Source organism: Callorhinus ursinus, unplaced genomic scaffold (assembly GCF_003265705.2).
Source record: "Callorhinus ursinus isolate GAN/ISIS: 27379988/994484 unplaced genomic scaffold, GSC_fseal_2.0 scaffold52, whole genome shotgun sequence".
NCBI lineage: Eukaryota > Metazoa > Chordata > Mammalia > Carnivora > Otariidae > Callorhinus > Callorhinus ursinus.
Genome location: NW_027397114.1, coordinates 6,011,769 through 6,032,358, shown reverse-complemented (window position 1 = coordinate 6,032,358; position 20,590 = coordinate 6,011,769). Strand labels below are relative to the sequence as shown.

The 20,590-nt window shown below is 54.4% G+C and overlaps 2 protein-coding genes across 8 annotated transcripts; one reads left to right on the top strand and one right to left on the bottom strand.

Annotated features, from left to right (window-relative positions):
- Positions 1-6,819: 6,819 nt before the first annotated feature.
- GNGT2 (G protein subunit gamma transducin 2) lies at positions 6,820-11,334 on the bottom strand. Of its 3 annotated transcripts, none has more exons than XM_073883773.1 (5): positions 11,187-11,334; positions 10,777-10,935; positions 9,653-9,762; positions 8,814-8,913; positions 6,820-8,385 (listed from the first exon to the last, which is right to left on the bottom strand). In XM_073883773.1, the coding sequence occupies exons 4-5, from the start codon at positions 8,895-8,897 to the stop codon at positions 8,260-8,262; spliced, it is 210 nt and encodes a 69-aa protein (XP_073739874.1). In that variant the 5' UTR covers positions 8,898-8,913; positions 9,653-9,762; positions 10,777-10,935; positions 11,187-11,334; the 3' UTR covers positions 6,820-8,259. The 3 variants fall into 3 exon arrangements, with proteins under 3 accessions (XP_073739874.1, XP_025715271.1, XP_025715272.1); XM_025859486.2 differs by having other exon boundaries at positions 8,814-8,919; positions 11,187-11,333; XM_025859487.2 differs by having other exon boundaries at positions 8,814-8,898; positions 11,187-11,333.
- ABI3 (ABI family member 3) lies at positions 11,320-20,518 on the top strand. 5 transcript variants are annotated; one of them, XR_012375539.1, is made up of 9 exons: positions 11,320-11,586; positions 15,658-15,825; positions 16,860-17,036; positions 17,534-17,606; positions 18,384-18,469; positions 18,601-18,696; positions 18,892-19,043; positions 19,570-19,707; positions 20,034-20,170. XR_012375539.1 is itself a non-coding variant. In XM_025859481.2 (8 exons), exons 1-8 carry the CDS (start codon positions 11,470-11,472, stop codon positions 20,195-20,197), a joined length of 1,098 nt encoding a protein of 365 aa, XP_025715266.1. In that variant the 5' UTR covers positions 11,320-11,469; the 3' UTR covers positions 20,198-20,518. The 5 variants fall into 5 exon arrangements, 3 of the variants coding, with proteins under 3 accessions (XP_025715266.1, XP_025715265.1, XP_025715267.1); XR_012375538.1 differs by having other exon boundaries at positions 18,889-19,043; XM_025859481.2 differs by lacking the exon at positions 17,534-17,606 and having other exon boundaries at positions 20,034-20,518.
- Positions 20,519-20,590: the final 72 nt, after the last annotated feature.

Below are 20,590 nucleotides of genomic sequence, written 5' to 3'. Positions count from 1 at the left end.
GTCTCAAATAAATAAATAAAAAAAAAAAATCTTAAAAAAAAAAAAGAAAAATCAGGTTCAGGGCGCCTGGGTGGCTCAGTTGGTTAAGCGACTGCCTTCGGCTCGGGTCATGATCCTGGAGTCCCGGGATCGAGTCCCACATCGGGCTCCTTGCTCGGCGGGGAGTCTGCTTCTCCCTCTGACCCTCTTCCCTCTCGTGCTCTCTATCTCTCATTCTCTCTCTCTCAAATAAATAAATAAAATCTTAAAAAAAAAAAAAAGAAAAAGAAAAATCAGGTTCAATCCTAGGCATTGCAGGAGAACATTGATGAATATCACCCTGACACTAACTGGGTGCATTTGGGTAAGCAATTCAAATGTTCTGAAATTGTAACTACGTGACATGATGGATGTGCTAACTAAACTTATTGTGGTCTTTAAAAAAAAAAAAAAAACTTGTGGTAATCATTTCACAATTCACATGTAAAACAAATCATGTTGTACGCCTTAAACTTATACAATCACACATGTCAATTACATCTCATTAAATCTGGGAAAAAATATTAGGAGCCTCATTTGTAAAGGAAAAGAGACAACAAGGTGCCTTTTGCATAGCGGTGTGGCAAGAACTAGTAAAATAGTAAAAGCAAAAGTCCTTTTCTCTGCACCGGAGCGAAGGTAGGCTCTATATGGTAACTGCTAGAAAGAATCAGAATAGTGAGGACTACAGAAGCTCAGGCTCTTGAGAAAAGAACACATGCCTATGTGGGGAGGAAAGCAAAGCTTGAAGGTAGCAACAGAGGCAGAGAATGAGAACCTGTGGGTGGAAGTTAGAGGGGCAATAGGAAGAACTTTCTAACAATTCTCACTGTGCATCCACAGAACCGGCTTGAGAAATATTGAGCGTCTCAGGCCTGGATGTCTCCTGGGGGTGCTCGAAGGTCTTTGTCACCTGGAGTTGTGGGAAGATTTCATAAATGTTGGTCCTGATCTACTAATTGATTTCATAACTCACTAATGGCTCTTAACCCACAGTTAGTAAAACATTTACAAGCTCGCCACCCCCACCCCACCCCACTCCGTCCTTCCCCTCCTAGCTCCGGATTTTCCGAGAGCCTCTGCACATTTCTATCTCTTTCTATCCCTCCTAGCTCAGGAAAGAACCTCTCTCTCCAACAGTCCGAGGGACCCCTCCCAAGGACTTTATTCCCAGGAAGTTCCCGCCAAAGGCAGCAGTTTTCAGAAGGTAGTGACTGTCATATGTTGTCCTTGACCAGAGTCACCAGGAGAGGGCAAAGCACCAGAGGGCAGCATCTTGTACCTCCCTCAGCCTCTCTCTCCCCCTCGGTTTATTATCTTCTTTGTCTGTTCGTTTGTGCCTGGGATGATGTGTATACAACACTTATCACAATGTTGGGCACATAGAAAGTCTATAAATTAGGGGACACACACAGTCATTTAACACTCACTTGTTGGGTACCTACCATGTTCGAGGTGCTGGAAATACAAAAATCAAAGACTGGACTTCTGCCCTCAGGGTGCTTGAAATCCGGGCTGATAAACTGAGGACTAAAGTAGGGTGTACCCCGGGGGGTGTGTCCAGGAAGAAATAAATCTGTAGGCCTTGTCTGTGAATAGTTTATACACCTAAAAAGAAATAATAAAATACAGTAGGGTGTAAAATGAAAAGCAATAGGCGGGGGAATATAGGTGGACATACTAGGGAATCCTGAAGCCAGAGGAGCCAGGGGGTTGTTGAGAAACTACTTCAGAGTCACCTCCCCCACCTCAGCTTCTAACCCTCAGAGATCCCAGAGGGGGGCAGGGAGAAGGTGGTTAGGGTGTTATTTTGAACCCCCCCTTAAACTCTGCTCTTGGGTAAGCATCCTGCCTTCTCCACCGGGCTGGAGGCTCTGCCTCCCTACACAGGCCCAGATACGGAATATGTGGGGCCCCGTGCAAAATGAGAATGTGGGGCTTCTGTTCAAAAGTTATTAAGAATTTCAAGCAGAGTGTTAAACCAAGCACAGGACCCTTCTCAGTAGGAGGCCCTATGTGACATCATAGGTCCAAAGCACCCATAAAGCTGGTCTTGTTCCGAGGCCTCAAGCTCAGGTAGGGAATTGGGGTAGGGGCAGGCCAGGGAGCTCTGACTGATTTTCCTAGAGGCCCTAAGGTCATGGTTGGGTAATCATCCTCTGCCTAAGGCACCAAGATGCCAAGCAGACAAGAGCCTATTCCCCTCCCCACCCCCCACTCCTCCAGGTTGCAAGGGTAAAATCCAGAAGACCAGGGGTGGGGTAGGGGTGCTGGGCTGCCAGATCCACTAGGGAGGATTTCCAGCTGCGGCCAGCCCCTAGCCCCAGGTGCTGAGTCCCCAATTAACTCGTCAGCTGTTCCCCTCTTCCCCTCCCCTCTTTCTAAGGCCCGAGGATCCCACCCTGGGACTCTCTGGTGAACTTGGAGTGTGGAAGGAAGGTGACAGAGAATTTAAGAATGTTTCAGCTTGGGTGCCTGGGTGGCTCAGTTGGTTAAGCGACTGCCTTCGGCTCAGGTCATGATCCCAGGTCCTGAGATCGAGTCCCGCATCGGGCTCCCTGCTCTGCAGGGAGTCTGCTTCTCCCTCTGACCCTACCCCCTCTTGTGCTCTCTCTCTTTCAAATAAATAAATAAAATCTTAAAAAAAAAAAAAAAAAGAATGATTCGGCTTGATGTTAGTTGACCAGGAAATCAGGAGCCCTTTTCCTGACTTGGCATCATTTTATTGCTCAGGATCATCAGAATTTCAATGGTCCACTCTCTGCTTGGCCTCCTCACACTATGACCCTCCCCACTTGGTCCTTTCCATGGCTCTTTCTCCTCCACCTAATCCTGAGTCGTTGATGTTCTCCAAGTTCCATCTTTGGCCTCTTCCTGTCTTGCCCCATGAAGTCATCCTGCACGGACTCACCTCCTTCCATATTATCAGCTATCACCTCCAGTGGTTTTCAGCAGGGCAAAAGGGGAGGGAGGAGAAGCCACGGGGAATCACGTAGAATCACCTGATGAGAAGGGCCTTCTGACTGGTGACACCATTCCTTCAGTCATCCCAGAAAGAAACTTGAAGTCATGTGTGATGTTTCCTTCCCGTCCTGCCAACATTCAAGCAATCTCTAAGCCCTGAAAATGTTACCTCTTAATTATCTCTCCAATTCATCACCTCCTCTCTGTTCTTACTCCACTTCCCCAATTCAGGCCCTGATCACGTCTGAACGTCTGCATCCCAGTGATTCGCCTTTCTCTGGGAACTGCGCTTCTTGGGGTGACCTAAAAGTCAGCAGGGAAGGGAATTCCTTCCTCGCTGATCTTAGGAAGCAATTCAGATTCTGGTCAGATGATCAAGGTCTTCGAGTCCAACCAAAGGACTGGAAACAAGGATATCTGGGGCAAACTATGTGGCTGGTCCCCTTAGGGTGAGTTCAGAGACTGAAAATATTCAAGTGTCATGAACAGGTTTACCAGAAGGCCGCCCCGTAGAAGAGGCTCTTTATCACCCCCTAGACAGGGTGACCCCTGGGCTGACTGGCACTCACGAAACAAAGCAGCAGAGAGGCAGGAACAGAGGTTATGCATGAGCGGAACAGTCAGGGCTTTCTTTCATCAGGGTCGGCACAGGTCTGTCAATGAGCCAGCGACAGTGACAACCCTGAGCCCCTCGTACAATACCAGACCTCAAGGACAACCAGCCAGTTCTCTGGTGGCACGTCAATGGAGGGGACAGAGTCACTGGAATAGGCACTTATTTGGGAATCGGATTTGAATTCCCTGCCTGTCATGTCTCTGTCAATGCTACCACCTATGGACCCATGAAATGTCTTCTAGGTGCGCCATCGTGTCCTAGACCCCTCCTTCCCTGGGGACGCCTGTGGGGTTCAATCAGTTGAGCATCTGACTTTGGCTCAGGTCATGATCTCAGGGTCTTGGGATTGGGCCCCGTGTGGGGCTCCCCTCTGAGCATGGGACTCCCCACTCAGCTTGTCCCTCTGCTCCTCCCCCTTCTTGTTCTCTCTCTCTCAAATAAATAAAATCTTTTTTTTAATATTGTATTTATCTGAGAGAGAGACAGAGACAACACAAGCAGAGCAGAGGGAGAGGGACAAGCCGATTCCCCGCTGAGCAGGGAGCCCGATGTGGGGCTCGATCCCAGGACCCTGAGATCATGACCTGAGCCGAAGGCAGACGCTTAACGACTGATCCACCCAGGCGCCTGGATAAAATCTGAAGAAAAGGAAAGAAGAAGAGGTGGAGGAGGAGGAGGAGAAGAAGAAGAGGAAGAAAGAAGAAGAAGAAGAAAAGAAGCAGCAGCAGCAGCAGCAGCAGCCCTTCCCTGAAAAATAAGTAAGACACTAAGTGGAATGTGGGTCCTGGAACAGAATAAAGACGCTAGTGAAAAAGTTAGGGAAATCCAAGTTGAAGTCTGGAGTTTAGTTCATAGTATCGTCCCAATGTTAATTTCTTAGCTTTACTACAAGTATGTGGTTAATGAAATGTTAACATCCAGGGAAGCTGAGTGAGCAGGATAAGGGAACCCTCTGTACTAGCTTTGCGACTCTTCTGTGCATCTAAGGCAAAGGGTAAATGCTGACAGGATTTGCTGACCTCGCCATGAGTCCCTCATCTGGAAGCTTCTGGCTTTACAGAGTGAAGGACTGGCCCAGTCAAGCCCCAGTGGGGAGCTAGCGGGGAGACACTTTGCAAAGACGAGGTGCTGTCGTCAAAGGTGAGGCTGCTGCCCATGCTCTGAACCCCTAACAACACATGGTGCTTTTGTTCATGGGTATGAACCCCCAGGATCTATGGGACAGGGCTGGGGCTGGGCGGCTTAGATGACACCCATGACCTGCTCCGCATCATCATGCTCAGCCTCTGAACTGGCTAAGGCGCAGGTTTGGGCACGCAAGGAAGGGATGGGACCACCAGGGCACACAATAATTCCCTTGGGGTGGAAGCTGAGATTGCCCTCTGCCATTTGAGGCTCTTTCGGGCACTAGGAAAACAGACAGAAGAGGGGTTCAGAGCCCTGGGCTGATGACTGACTCTGAGGCTTAGGGGTCCTGTGATTGTTACCACACCTTGGGGTGGACAAGAAGGGTGTGGGAGGAGCCAACAGAACCTCCGGAGCATCTGGGTGCCATTCGCTGAGAAAAGGTGAGCAGCAGAGCTGGGTCCAGGGTTCAGACGCCTCAGGAATAATGGTTGGAGTCCCCGCTGGGCCAGACAGCCCGGTCAGCGCGATGCTAGGACTGGGTGGCAGGAAGAAGGAAGCTGTAGCCCTGTGGCCTGTCGCCGTAGGGCTGTGGCCCACACCTGCTTTTCCTTTATTTTTTTAAAGATTTTTATCAATTTGTCAGAAGATACAGAGAGAGCACAAGCAGGGGGAGGGCCCGGCAGAGGGAGAAGCAGGTTCCCCTCTAAGCAGGGAGCCCGATGCGGGGCTCGATCCCAGGCCCCTGGAATCCTGACCCGAGCCGAAGGCAGACGCTTAACCAACTGAGCCACCCAGGCGCCCCTACCCTTCCCTATTTAAAAAAAATAAGAATTATTGTATTTAAACGTTCTCTTTCTCATTCCTCTTCTTTTCCTTCTCAAGTATAACGAGATTGGCTGAACTTATTCAAGGTTGCAGGATGGTGAGTTGGGGGTCAGGATGGAATTTTCAGGAGGGAGTTGGGAAAGGAGGGGACACTTCCCTGGAGATCCTGGATTCTGACCAGGGGCCCATGACCTCCCCAGTAGGCCCAGGGCATGCCCTCCAGGTGGGGCCTGCTGAGGGGGGGGCGGCGAGTTTGCAGCTCTAGTGGGATCACTGTATTATTTTAGGTTTATTTTCACCTACTTGCCGTCTCTCTAGTCATCTCCCAAGCCAGAAGCTCATCATCCCTGACGACTCCCTCTCCATCACCCATCACTCCGCGAGATGTCAAGATCGGAAAACCTCATTTCCCAAAGAACTCCTCACCCCACCTCCCACTCTAGACTTAAGACGCCCACTCCCCCAATCTAAGGATCGTCTCCTTAACTGTCTCTCCGCCTCGATTCTTTCTCTTTTCAATCTGGGCAAAAGCCAGTTTCCTTCTAAATGCAAACATTGCCAACTCACAGCCCAGATGGAGGTGGATGACACAAAGACCCTTCTGCTCATCTCCAAGCCCACCTCTCTAGCAGTGAATTCCAAAGATCTAGGCCTCTCCTTGGACAGTCCCACTCCAACCCGGTCGGTGTTTGTATTCAAACCCTGGTTCCTACCTTTTTCCCTTCTCATATTTATGCCTCTGTTTATACGGCCACTTCAGCCAGATTTGCCATGCATCCGCCCATTTACAACTTCAGTGTTTAGGATTCAGCTCTGGATATCACGTCCTTCTAGAGGCTTTTACGGATTTTCCCTCCCAGGACGCAACTCACCCATTTGGCTGGATTAGGCTGCCCTCCTATGGGTCCCCCTGATTCCCCCCCAACACACACACAGACTTTGCACTGAATGCATTGTATCATGTGAGTCCTTCTAATGTCGTTTTTTTTTTTAATTTTTTTTAAAGATTTTTATTTATTTATTCATGAGAGACAGAGAGAGAGAGAGAGGGGGGCAGAGGGAGAGGCAGAGGGAGAAGCAGGCTTCCCGCTGAGCAGGGAGCCCGATGCGGGACTCGATCCCAGGACCCTGGGATCATGACCTTGAGCCGAAGGCAGACGCTTAACCACTGAGCCACCCAGGCGCCCCTGATGTAGCTTTTGATTGTAGGTGAGGTTTGGTGGGGAGAGGTTCGGAGCCAAGAGGCAAGAAAGAATTCTTGAGACGTCTTTGGTGCAAACTGGTGGTTTTAATAAAGCACAGGGACAGGGGTTGCCCCGGGGTTGTGACGGGTGACTTGATTATATACTTGGGAGTTGGGGGTAAGGAAAAAGTGAGGTTTTCAAAAGAATTTTTGTATGCTAAAGAGGACCTACAAGATAATGGAGGCCTGCCATTGTCATTGTTTTTCCCTCTAGTAAAGCATTAACAGTAAGACAGTTGGGAGTTTCCTTCTGGAAGTTAGGTTATTGATAAGAATGGTGGGTTTTTTTTTTTTTCTTGGTAAATCACTAAGACCTTTGTAAACTGAGGGAGACTCCTGTCTTGCAGGACTGGGATCTCTATGAGTTAACCATTTGTTTTTCCTTCCCTTAGCTTTAGGGCAGCGGGGAGTGCCTGAGGAATGTCACGCAGCTCCCTCGGTGGTGGGGGGGGGGCAGGCTGCAGGCTGTCCCCTTGTGCTCTGTCCTCAGCTTGCCTTCTGCATCCTCATCACTTCTGTGGTTCCGTTAAAAACTACAATCTCCTTGCTAACAAAGCCCAGGAATCCGCATCCTCCTTAGCAGGAACCAGCCTCCCTCCTGCTAATCAAATCCTGTCCCTCGGCTGCCTCCTGCCTGTTACAGCGGGTGGGGAACACAGTTCTTAACTGGGCTCACAGGAGGTCCTTCAAGGCTTCACGCATCTCCCTCTGGGGCCTCTGTCTGCCCCGTCCCACCCCCCGGCCCACTGGCCTGCAACAGTTCACACGGACCTTGCCCGTGGCCCTGAGCGTCTGTCTGTCTGCTGTGTGCCCCACACCACTGCCGGTCCCTCTGCAGAGCAGAGCTCACTGACTTCATTGCAAACTCAGTTCCCGCCATGTTCGCGCTGCTACTCTTCCCTCCCTAGGACCCAGCACGGAACAGACCCTCCGGAACATTACATACATCCTGACATCATGACTTTACAAACTCTTTTTGTCGTCAGGCCCTCTGGAGTGGTCTAAGTGACCAGGAGGAGGCCCACAGGGTCAGACGTGAGATGGGGAAGAAGGGCCCCCCCACTCTGGCCCCCAACCCAAACTACTCTGAGTAGGAATGCTGGCTCCTAGGAAGAGAGCGGAGGGAAAGACGGGACAGCTCCAGGGAGGGATAAAGGTCTCTAAGGGTGCTGTCCGGGGTCTCAGGGCGTGGCCAGCTCTTGGGACCCCACCACAGAAGGTGCCAGTTGCTGAGCCCGAGAAGCTGTCCTTGAGGGCCTCCCAGTGACCCAGCGGGTGGAGGAGAGGAGAACTGAAGGTGGGAGTGGGGCATGGCTCCCCAGTGCACGGGCCAGGTGTCTACTCCTGCTGTGGCCGAGAGAGGGTGGAGAGTCCCCGGGTCCCTGGGTGTCCCCGGACACTGGGTTCCCGGTGAAGAGCGGGGCTGAGGAGGGACAGATGGTCGGGGGGCGGGGCCCCAGGGCCCTCAGCTTATCGCACACCCGCCCTTCTCCTTGAAGGGATTCTTGTCCTCAGGGATGCCTTTGAGGAGAGGGTCGTTTCCTGCTTCAGCCTCCACATAATCCTTGATTTCCTTTCCTGTCTTGGAAATCTGTGAGAAAACAAAGGGTGGTTCCAGCCCTCGTTTGTCTGTGGGCATCCATGATTTGCTCGGTGCAGGAAAACAGGGCCTGGACAGGGGGCTGGGGAGGAGAAAGAGAAAGGGGCAGGCGGGGGTGGGGGGGGAGTGCTTACCTCCGAGGGGCACTGGGCCAGGCCCCCTGCGGCCTCCAGGCTGCCGGGGGGGGGGGGGGGGGGGGGGGGGGGGGGGGCTTCGCTCCTGGCACCTCCGTGGGGCTAAGCCCCAGCCTCCCTCTGCAGCCTCGCTCGGCCCAGAGGCACCTCCGCCTCCTGCCCCTTCTGCTGTTCTGCAGAGGCCTCACCAGCCCTCCACCTGTCGCTTCCCCTTGGGGCCCAGCTTTGTGAGGACCAGGATGCCACGGCGGCGAACAGGGGCAGGGAAGGGAAGAGGGGGCTCACCGGGGTTCGTGGGGTCTTGACTTCCTTCTTCAACTGTTCCACCTCCATCTTCAATAGCTCCTTCTCGCTGAGCTCCTGGGCCATCCTGCTCCAGAGAGACCTGCTCCTGGCAAGGGTTCCGCGGCTGGGATTGCAAATCCCCTGGGCTCCCCACAGAAGCTCCCTCCTGCACTTTCCACACCTCAACTTCCACCCTCCTCCCTGCCCAGCCCCTCACTTCACACCACGGATTCATTCCCACCCCACCCCATCACGAATCCAGGCTCTGGAGGAGAGGGTACCCCCAGTCTGATGGGGGAGGCACAGGCTCTGCCCTTGGAGTAGGATCTGTCTACGGATGGAACAGGAATCAGAGCATGGGGAAGGGAGAGAAAAGGAGCCTCTTTCAGTGAACAGAATTCTGGAAGCCAGGTTATTGTTTCACATAATGGCACAGGTAGACGTTTTTGGGAAACAGCAGGTCCTGTCAGGGGAGAGTGTACCCTAGTGGTTAAGAGAAAGGCTCTGGAGCCTGCCGGACTCCAGTTCTGATCCTGGTTCTGCCACTTCCAAGCTGTGAGGCTTAGGCAAGTCACTCAACCTCCTTGAGTCTTAGTGTCCCTGTCTGCAAAATGGGTATAATAACAGTACCTACCTTGTATGATTTTTGTGAATCCTAAGAAAATAATGCGTATAAAATACTTCAACCCTCTGTATGGCACATCATGAATATTATTATTATTGTTATAGTATTGATATCATCATCATCAGGACAGGGCTATCAGGAAGGCCTGCCGGGGGCCCAGCTTTAATAATTCTAAGACTAAATCCCAGCCCAGTGCAAACTCAGCCCCTCTCACCTGCCAAGAAAGAGCGCGCACTTCAAGTCACTTGTCCCTGACTCAGACAAGGTGGTGTTTGAGCTTCCCGGCTCCTCAGCTTCTGAAAGTCTTCAGATAAAGCAGATGGTCTGAAAGCCAAAATCTCTGATGCCTAAGCTGATCATGGGCTCAAGGTCCTAAGCCCGTCCGCTGGCCTGAGCCTCCGAGCCCTCACTGCCACTGGAGCGGACACCCTGCCCCCTACGTCCACCTTGCTCCTTTCGAGACCCTTCTGGCTTATAGCCAGTTCTCACCCTCAGCCCGACACAATCCCCTCCCCGTGCCTTGTCTCCCAAGCCCTCCCGTCCACTACCTCTGAGCCTGCTCTGAGACTGTTCTTCTCAGCGAAGCAAGTCCTAGACCAGCTCCTAACGTCCCTCACCCAGGAAGCCTTTGTGTCTCCCATTGGAGCCCCGTGATTACACCTTACAAGCTTCTCCTAGCTCAATCTTCCTTCTCATTCAATAAAAATGGACTCCTTACTTAGGATGCTGTTCTTGTCAACACTTGGGGCCGTCGCCACCTCCAGTGCCTGTGTCCATGCTTCTTGGCCTCCATGCCTTCTCTGAGCCTTGAGTGTGGGTCTCCCTCACCAATCGCTGAACACAGGGCCCACATCCTGATATTTCTCTCGGTCTCCTTCCAGGACCACCCAAGGGCTATGCTGTTTAATAGACACTGAGCTCCTGCTCAGGCTGATAACCTGTCCCATGGCAAGGGGACCCTCCCAAGAAGCAGATGCTTAAGAGATCCATACGGTCAGTTAGGGATCCTCTTTTTGTCCTGTCTCTAGGTTGACAGGAGGGGCTCTGGAAGGAAGGAGGCCTGGAGCCCGTCCTGACTCCCCTGCTCCAGGGTCCGAGTCCCACTCACAGCTGGGAGCGCGAAGAATTTAGGATAAGGAGAGGAGCCTGGAGGTTTCTAGTCCAACTGCGCTGTAAATGCAGGATGGAGAGCACAGACCTCTAGAGGCCAGCTCGGTGCTCTGTCCACCGCTGCTTCCTAAGACCGACCAGTTACCCTGGAACTTGAACCTGGTGCTTCTCAAAGCCAATTCCTTCCTGTTGTCTAATCCGAACCCGTGGCGCTACAGCTGGGCTTACCTCCACCAGGCACAGAGCATGTGCACCAGGGCTTCTTCACACGCAGCCCTTCCGAGGCTTGCTCACACTTCTCAGGGGACCTCTGGATGTGTCTTCCTGCTGTCTGAGCTGATTCCTCTGGCTGCTGCCTTGGCTGGTTTCCATGGTTTCTGCACCACCCTACAGCCCCCAGCACGACTGGTCTCCATATCCTACCCACCCTCCACTCCCTGGGCCCCTGGTGACTCATCCCTGAGCTTCCCAAGGAAGCCCCCACCCTCTGCCCTTTCCTCCTCTTCCATGAGTGGAAAATCCGCCTCCACCACCCACCCAGAGCAGGCCAGCCCCCTTCCTCCTCAGTCTCCCACCCCATTCCCCTCCCCCCAGACAGTTTCCTCTCCAGGCACAGGGAGCAATCACAGCGCCCCGACCTTGGCTTCCTCTGCTGGGAGGGATTGGGGGCCTGGGCCCCCAGAGGGGGCCCTGGCTTCCCCCTTCCTCTGGGCAGGGGGCAGAGAGGCACGGGCCCAGGGAGTGGAGACTGACTTCCTCTTGTCCCGGAATGAGACTGCCTGCCCTTTGCAAGCAGGTTTGGGTCTCTCACGGAGAGGAAACCAAAAGCGGTGAGGGGGGGAAGACAGAGCGACCAATCAAGAGCAGGGTGAGGCACAAAACCAGCGGACTCCCTGGGGAGCCAGCCAGAGGCAGGGGGCCATGTCGGAGCTTCAGCAACTGCAGGAGTTTGAGATCCCCACGGGCCGGGAGGCTCTGCGGGGCAACCACAGCTCCCTGCTGCGGGTCGCAGACTACTGCGTGGACAACTACGTGCAGGTAGGCGGCATGGGCACCCGCCCCGACACCCCGGCCCTCCCTGGAGCCCACCTTCAAGGCAGGACCGTGACAGCCATCCTGACAGGTGCTCGTCCTGGGCCCACCTGGGAAAGCCTCCACCCCAGGCCTCAGCTCCATTCCAGTCCCCCCCTGCCCAAACTTCAGCCCTGACCCCAAGCTACCCAGCCCCAGCGTGCCCCTTCCCTCTCCTGGAGCCCCAGAGACGCCCAGACAGGCCCCACTGTTCCGTCCTGTCAGCAAGCCTCACCCGACGTTTGTCTCCTTCCTTGGTCCCGTGTAGATCCAGGGGCCCAGACTTGTCCTCACACAAACACCGGCATCATTACTTGCATGCTGACTCTGGGTGAGACTTGAGAACCTCCCGAGAACAGTGTTGTGAACTTGAGAGGCACCAGGGGGAGAATCCTTTCCCCGATATTTGAGTGAGAGTGGAGAGCCATCAGGCTAGGCTGGGTCTGGCGCAGAGGCAGGGGCATGGACAGCAGGATTGCTGGGAGCAGTCCACCCCCAAAAGATGACAACCGTGGCATTTGAGAGCAGTCTCCTAAACTGTGTAGTTGTTCCGGGACCATGAACATGGATTCTCAGATCAAGGGAAGAGGAGTGAGGGAAACTTAGCAATGACTGAGCACCTCTGTTTTTTCCATTAATCCTCATAACCACCTTATGAGGCAAGTATTATTATTCCTCTTTCATAGATGAAGAACCAGCAGCGCAGGGAAGCAAGGTGACTTGTCCAGGGTCGCACAGCTTGGACGTGGCAGAGTTGAGCATCAGCCTCCTGACTTCTGAAGCCGGGCTCTCTCCTCTCCACATTTCCCCTCCCCTGCCAGGCCCTAAGACTAAAAGACAAGTTTCTTTGCACTGGCAGGCCCGGGAAGCTCCTGGCTCAGTAGGAGCGTTGAAAAAAATAATGGAAGTAGCAAGTGCGTATGGGAAAATGGCAGATTCAAGAGAGTCAGTGGTGCTACCACGGAGAATGCTCTGCACCCTTCCTTTGGGCAGCATGTTGTCCTCACTTGGCCTCTTTTAGTCCTCCTTCCGGTCCTGAGAGGAGAAAACCACTCCCACTCCACAGCCAGGAGGCCGAGGTTCAGAAAGATCAGGTCACTTTCCCAGGTTTCTAAGCTGGTGGCAGAATCTGGATTTGAACCCAGAACTCTGACTCCCAAGCCCACCCCCAAATCTCTAGCTGAATAACTGCCATTCGTGTAGATGTTGAGGGACCCACTTGTGGATGAGATGGACCGTGGCTTGTAAACCAGCCTGGTCTCAGAGTGCTGGAAGGCAGGCTCCTCTTAGGGACAAGGAGAGAAGCAGTTCTGCACGTTCCTCCAGTAACCTCTGCACACCTTCAGCCTCTTCCAGATGGTTCTCTTTTGTCGTATGCACAGTGTGCACACAGGATTTGGGATCCCAAAGACCTGAGTCCAGTTTCCAACTCTGCCACCTAGCAACTACAGGACCCATGGCAAGGTGACCCTCTGATTCTTGAACCTTTCCTCACGGGGGTCCCATGGGTTAAATGTGAGAATGCGTTAAAGCGCTTAGCCCAGTGCCTGTCCCTTAGGAGGGGCAGGATGCATGGAAACTATTACCATTACTGTCATCATCATCATCATCATCATCACCATCATCTTCCGCCGGAAGGATGAAAGGCACATAGAGATAATGAAAGTCAATTCTAGCGAGGCGAGGCAGCCCTTGCAAAAACACCCAGGTCAGAGTCCCTGGGTTCCTGCTTCCTTCATGCAGAACACTAATTGACCTTAGTTACCTTTCCCGGCCTCTCTGAGGATCTCGGTCTGGGGAGCAAATGCCTGCAAAGGATTTGGATGACTTCTCAGAACTGCCCTTAAACAAGGCCTGGTTCCCATGCCCTCTGTCCCTCCCCCAGCCCCTCCCAGCATCCTAACCAGGTGTCAGGAAACCCATGGGGAATTGGGGGAGGGCAGGCTGGGGTCAGACTGCAGAGTTCTCAGTCAAAGTCCATTGAGTTTACAGACAAGGTAATTTGCATGATGAATAAGCAGTCAGCCGTGACAATGGATCTCATACCTTTGTACTTCCGGACCTAACTTTGGGCCAAGCCCCAAACCAAGGGTCAGCAGCCTCCCGGAGCTGGACCCAAGCAGACGTTTTCCTGTCTGGGTTGACAGTTCCACATGGCAGGCCAAACAGGGAACAGTGCCGGTGAGGTGAGCTAGGAAATCTGGGTGCAGACCAAAGGAGTAGTAACTGCTTTGTTCTGGGCCTTCGTTTCCTCGTCTATTAAAGAAAGGTCTTGAGCGAGAACAAGACCTGCTCTCCTTTCTGGTTTCAACATCCTCGGTTGATTTCTTTGCCTTTTCAAGGCTCTTGGTTACATAGGCTGATGAGATGTAAACTGCACGCAAATGAGCATCTAACTGTTGGAACAAAGACAAGGAAGGACTGCCCAGAAGGTTCTGGGCCTGCCCTTTGACTCTAGCCTGGCTCAGGTTCCACTGGAGGCACCCTGCTCTGAGAGGTTCCAGGTCTGCTCTCCATTGACAGACCTTGGGGAGCACCCAGGGGCCTTTAGCAAGGAGACTGCGTGGTGCGGCCTTGTCTGTCCACGCGCGGGGCCTGGCCCAGATTTGTCCTGGACTCACCCCTACCCCCTAGAGAAGGCTACAAGCTAAGTGGCAGTGGCTCCATGATCCGAACCGGCAGCAGCTCCTCATCCAAGCAAGATGAGGAAGCTGCGTGGGGAACCAAATGACCAGAGTTTTGCTCTAGCCCCATGGTCTCATCTGGAACTGAAAAACAAACAAACAAACAAACAAACAACCCTCTTCTGTGTTCAGCCATTCCCTGCCCACCCTTCCATCCCTGACTGCCAGCGTGACTCCGGCCAGCACCTGGCACAGTGCTTGGCATGCAGTAAGGAGATACCCAGCAAGTGTTTGGGTTCATATTAAACTCATTAATTAACTCACAAATGCGTATGTATTAAATATTGTCTGTATGTTGGGCACTATTCCAGGGTAGGATACAGAGCAAAGCAGACAAGCTCTCTGCCCTCACAGTGCTTACATTTTAGTATGTGGGGGGAAATAGATAATGAAGTAAATAGATAAATAATTTCTGATAGATAGTGCTAAATGCTATGAAGAAAAGAGAACAGGGTAAATATGGTAGAGTCAATATAGAAGTAAGCTAGGAGAATCTGAAGGTGGTGATGAAATGTGTCTCTGAGGAGCTGAGACTTAATAAGAAGGATTCTAGAAAGAAGTATGGCAAGTGCAAAGGTCCTGAGTTAGACACAATCTTAGCTTGATCTGGAAACAGGAACCTAATGGCCAATGTGCCTGGAGGGGAGTGAGAGGGAGTGGTAGAGGACAGCTGGGAGAGAAAAGCAGAGCCAGCCTTGTGGGGCCCTAGATTGGCCACGATTGGAAGTCTAGATTTTATTCTCAGTGTATTGGGAAGCTACTGGAGGGAATGAATGAAGTCACTCTTCTCTGGGCCTCAATTTCCTTATCTATAAAATGGACTAGGTCACTGGTTCCTAAACACTACTCTGCAGACTGGAGAAAGACAGGAGCACAGGAGTCCTCTGGGAGTTTTAAAGGCACAGATTCATCGACCTTACTCCTTACTCCCCGTCCTCCGTCCTCCGTCCCCCATCCTACCAGGGTTCTGATTAGAAGGTCTGGGATAGGGGGCCGGGCGTCGATGGGTTGGTTTTTAAGTTTGAAAGTACTGCCTTCCTCTTTCTTCTCTACTATTCACCCTTTATTCCCAAAGGTCCTCTGGAGGTGGTCAGGTCAATCCTCAGCTTGAGTCTTTGAGGAGGGAGATCTTTCCCTCCCCTTGCACCCCCATTCCTCAGGGTAACAGATTTGCTCTCCTAACGTTCCCAAGTCCCTCTTACTACAACTTCATTCTCACGGAAACCACGTCAAACATCGAGAGTTACCACTTTCTCCCAGTTCAGCCCCCACGCCCTCCCTCTCCACCCCTACCCACCCAGGCAAGGATCCAGTGGAAGGGGCTGGCCTCCCAACAGAGCTGTGTGTATTTCAGGCCACAGACAAGAGCAAGGCGCTGGAGGAGACCATGGCCTTTACCACCCAGGCACTGGCCAGTGTGGCCTACCAAGTCGGCAGTCTGGCCGGACACACTCTGCGTCTGCTAGACCTACAGGCCGCCTCCCTGCGGCAGGTGGAAGCCCGTGTGAACACGCTGGGCCAGGTAAGGGCTGTGGGAGGGCTTCTTGCACTGGCTCCCAATTCTTTGGCCCACTCGGACATGTTCACCAGCAGTTAAGTTCTTTCCTGCCTTCCTCCAAACGCCTGACTCCGCCACAGGAGCTTGCCATTTCCCAAGGGTTTTGAGCCTCCGTATCTCTGTGGTTATATCTCCATGCTGGGCCTTGCTGCCCTACCAGACTAGGAACTCCTTGAAGGCGGCCCTTTTCCTTTCTGACTTCTATCTGAATTCTATCCTGCATGGTAGGAAGCAGGACTTACCAATCGCGGTGGCTGCCTAGTACAGGAAAGAGGCAAGTGGATCTTGTTTCCAGCTAAACACAGGCAGTGACTTAGTAAGTGTCCTCGTCCTGGACTGTTTGCCTGGCAAGGTCATCTTCAGCCCTGGAAGCACGGCCACCACCACGCCGTGCCCCCACCCGTCCGTCTAGCCCTCCTCCTCCCTTCCTGGATCCTTGGCTGAGGAATTGCCCCATCACCCACGTGCACACAGCCACGGACACATCAGCCCGGCATCACCTGCATGTTCACTGCGTGCTGTGTTTTCTCCTCTCACCCCAGCAGACCAGGGTTCCCACCCGCCCAGTGTTGTGAGTTTCCCCACAGAACATTCCAAGAGGGAGTGAACGCCCTTCTTTGTCCCCCCAAGAGAGACAGTCGCTCCAGCCACGGTGTTCCACCACCTCCGCGTTCTCCACCTCTGCTTCCCAGCCAGCCCAGCGCTCCCCTCTCTTCCCAGCAGCTCCAGGGGTGCTGTGTTTTCTCTTTTCCTCTGGTTCCTGCTCAGCTAATAATAACCCTCATTCTCTTCCACCAGGAAGTTGCTCCAAAGTGGTTCCATCCTCCCCTGGCAACTCTTCCCAAATGCCGTGTGACCCTGGAGACAGCATTTACTCTGTCTCTGGACCTCACGGCTTCCCCTGGCCCCTACCCCCACCCCAAAGTCTCTAATCTCTTCCTCCTGTAAGAGGAAGGACAGAGACTGCCCCACTGTCACCTCAAACCCTGTCACGGCAGATGGTGAACATGCACATGGAGAAGGTGGCCCGAAGGGAGATTGGCACCTTGGCCACTGTCCAGAGGCTGTCCCCCGGCCAGAAAGTCATCGCCCCCGACAGCCTCCCTCCCCTCACGCCCTACTACAGGAGACCGCTTAACTTTGGCTGCCTGGATGACATTGGCCATGGGATCAAGGTAGAGAGAGGGCCCCTCCTCTTTCCCACAACCCACCCTCTCCTCATCATGGCTCCCTTCTCCTCGGGCCCCCAGTTCTCTTCCACATCCACATCCCTCCGTGTCCCAACCTGCCGCCCCTGTCTTTCCTCACTCCCTGAAGCCATCACCCTAATTCTCCAAGCCTCCCTCCCTAAAAGTCCTTCCTGACCGCTCCCTCCACAGCTGGCCTTTACCCTGTCCTCAGATGATCTGCTGAGGGTGCATCTGAGCACCCCCTTCTGTGGGGGCTGGGTGTGTGTGAAGGGGAAGAGGAGAAGGGAGGTGTCAGTTCGTGCATGAGAATGGTTCCCCAGCCACATGAGAACGGCAACTTCCTCTGTCTGGAGGTTTGAGGTCACCGCACGGAGCACTCACCCCAGAGCTGCTTGCTGGTGGGTGGGAACCGGTGGGGATGCAGCCACTCAAAGGGGGCCTGGTGAAGACCGGGGAGCCTGACACCGCCATTTCCTTCTCAGCTTGTCTCAGGAGAGGTGGGAGAGGACCCGTCCCCAACCCCATTTCCTCAGTTCCCACAGGCCAACATTCCAGGTTAGACTACACCTCCCCTGGGTCTCAACGACCCCTGGAAACCCTTCCCATCCCATAACATGCAGACCACACTCCCTCCTTCAGGCACCAGGCCTCCCCACCAGTAAGTTCTTCTCATTGCCCAGCTTCTATTCTTTATGACTCAGCTCAGGACCCTCTTGTCTTGTGCCTAGTGGTCAATAGCAGAGGACAGCATTCCCCATGTCCCCCATGCTTGGGGGCACCCCACCAGTAACGCAGGTGCTCCCTTGCCTGTGGGCTTGGCCTAGCCATTTGTGCATTTTAAATGCTCTGCCCCTCTCTGACCTGAGCTTCCTAAATCCGATTCTGCAGGCCCGGCCAAACGGCAGGTGGGATACTTCTAAGTGTGTTGGTCCTCTCCTCCCTCCCCGCTGCCCCGCACCTCCTCAGCCTCGCGTTGGGGTCGGGCTCTATCAGAATTAGAGACCACCAAGCTGGCCACTGAGATGTTTTGGGCGCGAGGGGCGGATGCCAGGCTGTGCGGAGGAAGTGGCCTTCAGACCGTGTCTGCTCCAGGCTTCCGTCGGGCCTGCAGCCGGCCGACCACAGAGGCCCGGGGCCCAGGCGGCAAGAGGGGGTGGCTGTGGGGTGGGGTGGGAGAGGGGGCTGGGAAGTGGAAGTGGGAACTTGCTGTCCCCGCGCTCTCCTTCCCAGTTCGTGGCCGCCTCTCCCTCGTTTCCTTTCTGGGACCAGGGCGGGGTTACGAGGGGGGCAGGGGGGGCATAGACGTCAGCCCCGCCCCCTGCCCCCCCGCAGGATCTGACCACGCAGCTGTCGCGGACCGGGACCCTCTCGCGCAAGAGCATCAAGGCGCCTGTCGCACCGGCCTCCGCCACCCTGGGGTGAGGCCTCGTGCTCCTGCAACTCGCCTCCCCCACCCTCAACGCAGAGAAGCCAAACTTCCTCCTGCCCGCACCTGACCCTTGTTCGCCGAAGCCTTCCTTCCCCCCACTGACGACACCCTCCCCCCCAGGAGGCCACCCCGGATCCCCGAGCCGGTGCAGCTCCCCGTGGTGCCCGAGGGCAAACTCTCCGCCGCCTCATCGGTCTCTTCCCTGGCCTCTGCAGGGTGAGCCCCACGAGTCCAAGTGGGAGGTTGAGGGGGCCTCCCGCCAGTTGTCAGGGTGACTACTAGGGTCGGGAGGACGCTCATCACAGGCCCGGGGCGCACGACTGAAGGGGAGGGACGGGTTGGGGGGGGATGCTGAGTTAGGGAAGGTGTCCCCCAACCTAGCCGAGCCCCGCTTTCTCTGGTCTTCAGCAGCGCCGAAGGTGTCGGTGGGGTCTCCACGACCAAGGGGCAGGCAGCACCCCCACCCCCACCTCTCCCCAGCCCCACGGCCCCACCCCCTCCACCGGCCTCCGAGGTCTTCCTGCCGCCCCCTCTGCCGGAGGAAGTGTCCCTGCCCCTGCCGGGTAAGGAGCTCCGCCCTCTCCTGGCTCAACCGCGGGGTCTCTTCTCACCTCCCCACCCTCTCCCTCCGATGGGCCCGCCTCAGGGAACGCCTCGTCCGGGTAGGGGGTAACGGAGAGGAAGGGGCCCGAGAAAGTGAGCTAACAACTCAAGTTAGCGCCTGCTTTATACCAGGCTGTGTTCAAGCTTCTCATCCATTTTCGCACTTAAACTTTAACAACCCTAAGGGGGTCTTCACACTCTGATTTAACAGATGGAAGTTGAGGCTGACAGGTTCAATTAAGTGACTTGCCCGAGGGTCACCCAGCTAAGTGGCAGAGCCTCACTACCCTACACTGCTCAACATTTGTTTGCTAAGAGAACGGCGTTCTAGAAGCCTCGTGGTGGAGGCCATGATGGGCTGGGGCTGGAGAAAGATTACAGAAAACGGGTAGATGCCGGAGCCCCCACTTTGAACAGCGAAGTTTCCTGGGGGCCATTGGCGGGGGTCCGCTGTGCCACATTGCAGGCTTTCTCTTTCCCTCCCAGCACCAGAGTTGCCTCCACCCCTGGACCTGCCCCCTCCCCCGCCCCTGGATCTAGATGAATTGGGGCTGCCGCCTCTGCCCCCACCAGACTTTGGGCCTGAAGAGCCTAGCTGGGTCCCTGCTGCGTACCTGGAGAAAGGTACCTGACTCCTGGGACTAGGGATCCCTCTCTCCCCCCTCCCCGGGTTCTACTCTAGACTCTGTAAAGGTATGAGCCTGTTACACCCCCCCCCACACACCCCTCCCTATTTTCTGATGAACTGACCAAACGTTTATCCAGGAGTGGGGATCCAAGCTGGAAAGACAGCAGCTGGCCTGGCACTGAATATTATTAAACCCAGCTGGGGAGGGGTCCCAAGAGCTTCGGAGCCTCACTCCCTGCAGCCGTCCCCCTAGATGTTCCCTGACATCCCCATAGTAGGGTGGGAGGCACGTCTCATGGCTACCTCTCCTCCCGCCCTGCAGTGGTGACATTGTACCCATACACCCGCCAGAAGGACAACGAGCTCTCCTTCTCTGAGGGCACCATCATCTGCATCACACGCCGCTACTCAGATGGCTGGTGCGAGGGCGTCAGCTCCGAGGGCACTGGATTCTTCCCGGGGAACTATGTGGAGCCCAGCTGCTGACAGCCTGGGGCTCTCTGAGCTCCTGATCCAGGCACTGTCCCGAGCGAGGCCCTTGAGCTCCAGCACAAAGCCAGCTCCACGGTCAAGGCTGGACTAGGCCTGCCCACCTCTTGGTCTGTGAGCTGGGCCTGTCCCTTCCCCTCATTTTGGTGGGAAGGGGTCCTGGGGAGAGAGAGGATGTACCCCAAGGCCTGCTGTGGACAGGAGAGAACTGGAAGTCAAAGAGTTTGGTGATCTTGTCCACAGAGTACCCCCTACTCCACGCAGGATGGGGTCTCCAGCTGCAAGTGCCAACTTCAAATAAAACTCTGATGACCTCCTGGTGATTGCCCTGCAGGGCTATGGGGCCCGAGAGAGAGAGAGAGAGAGAGAGAGAGAGAGAGAGAGAGAGAG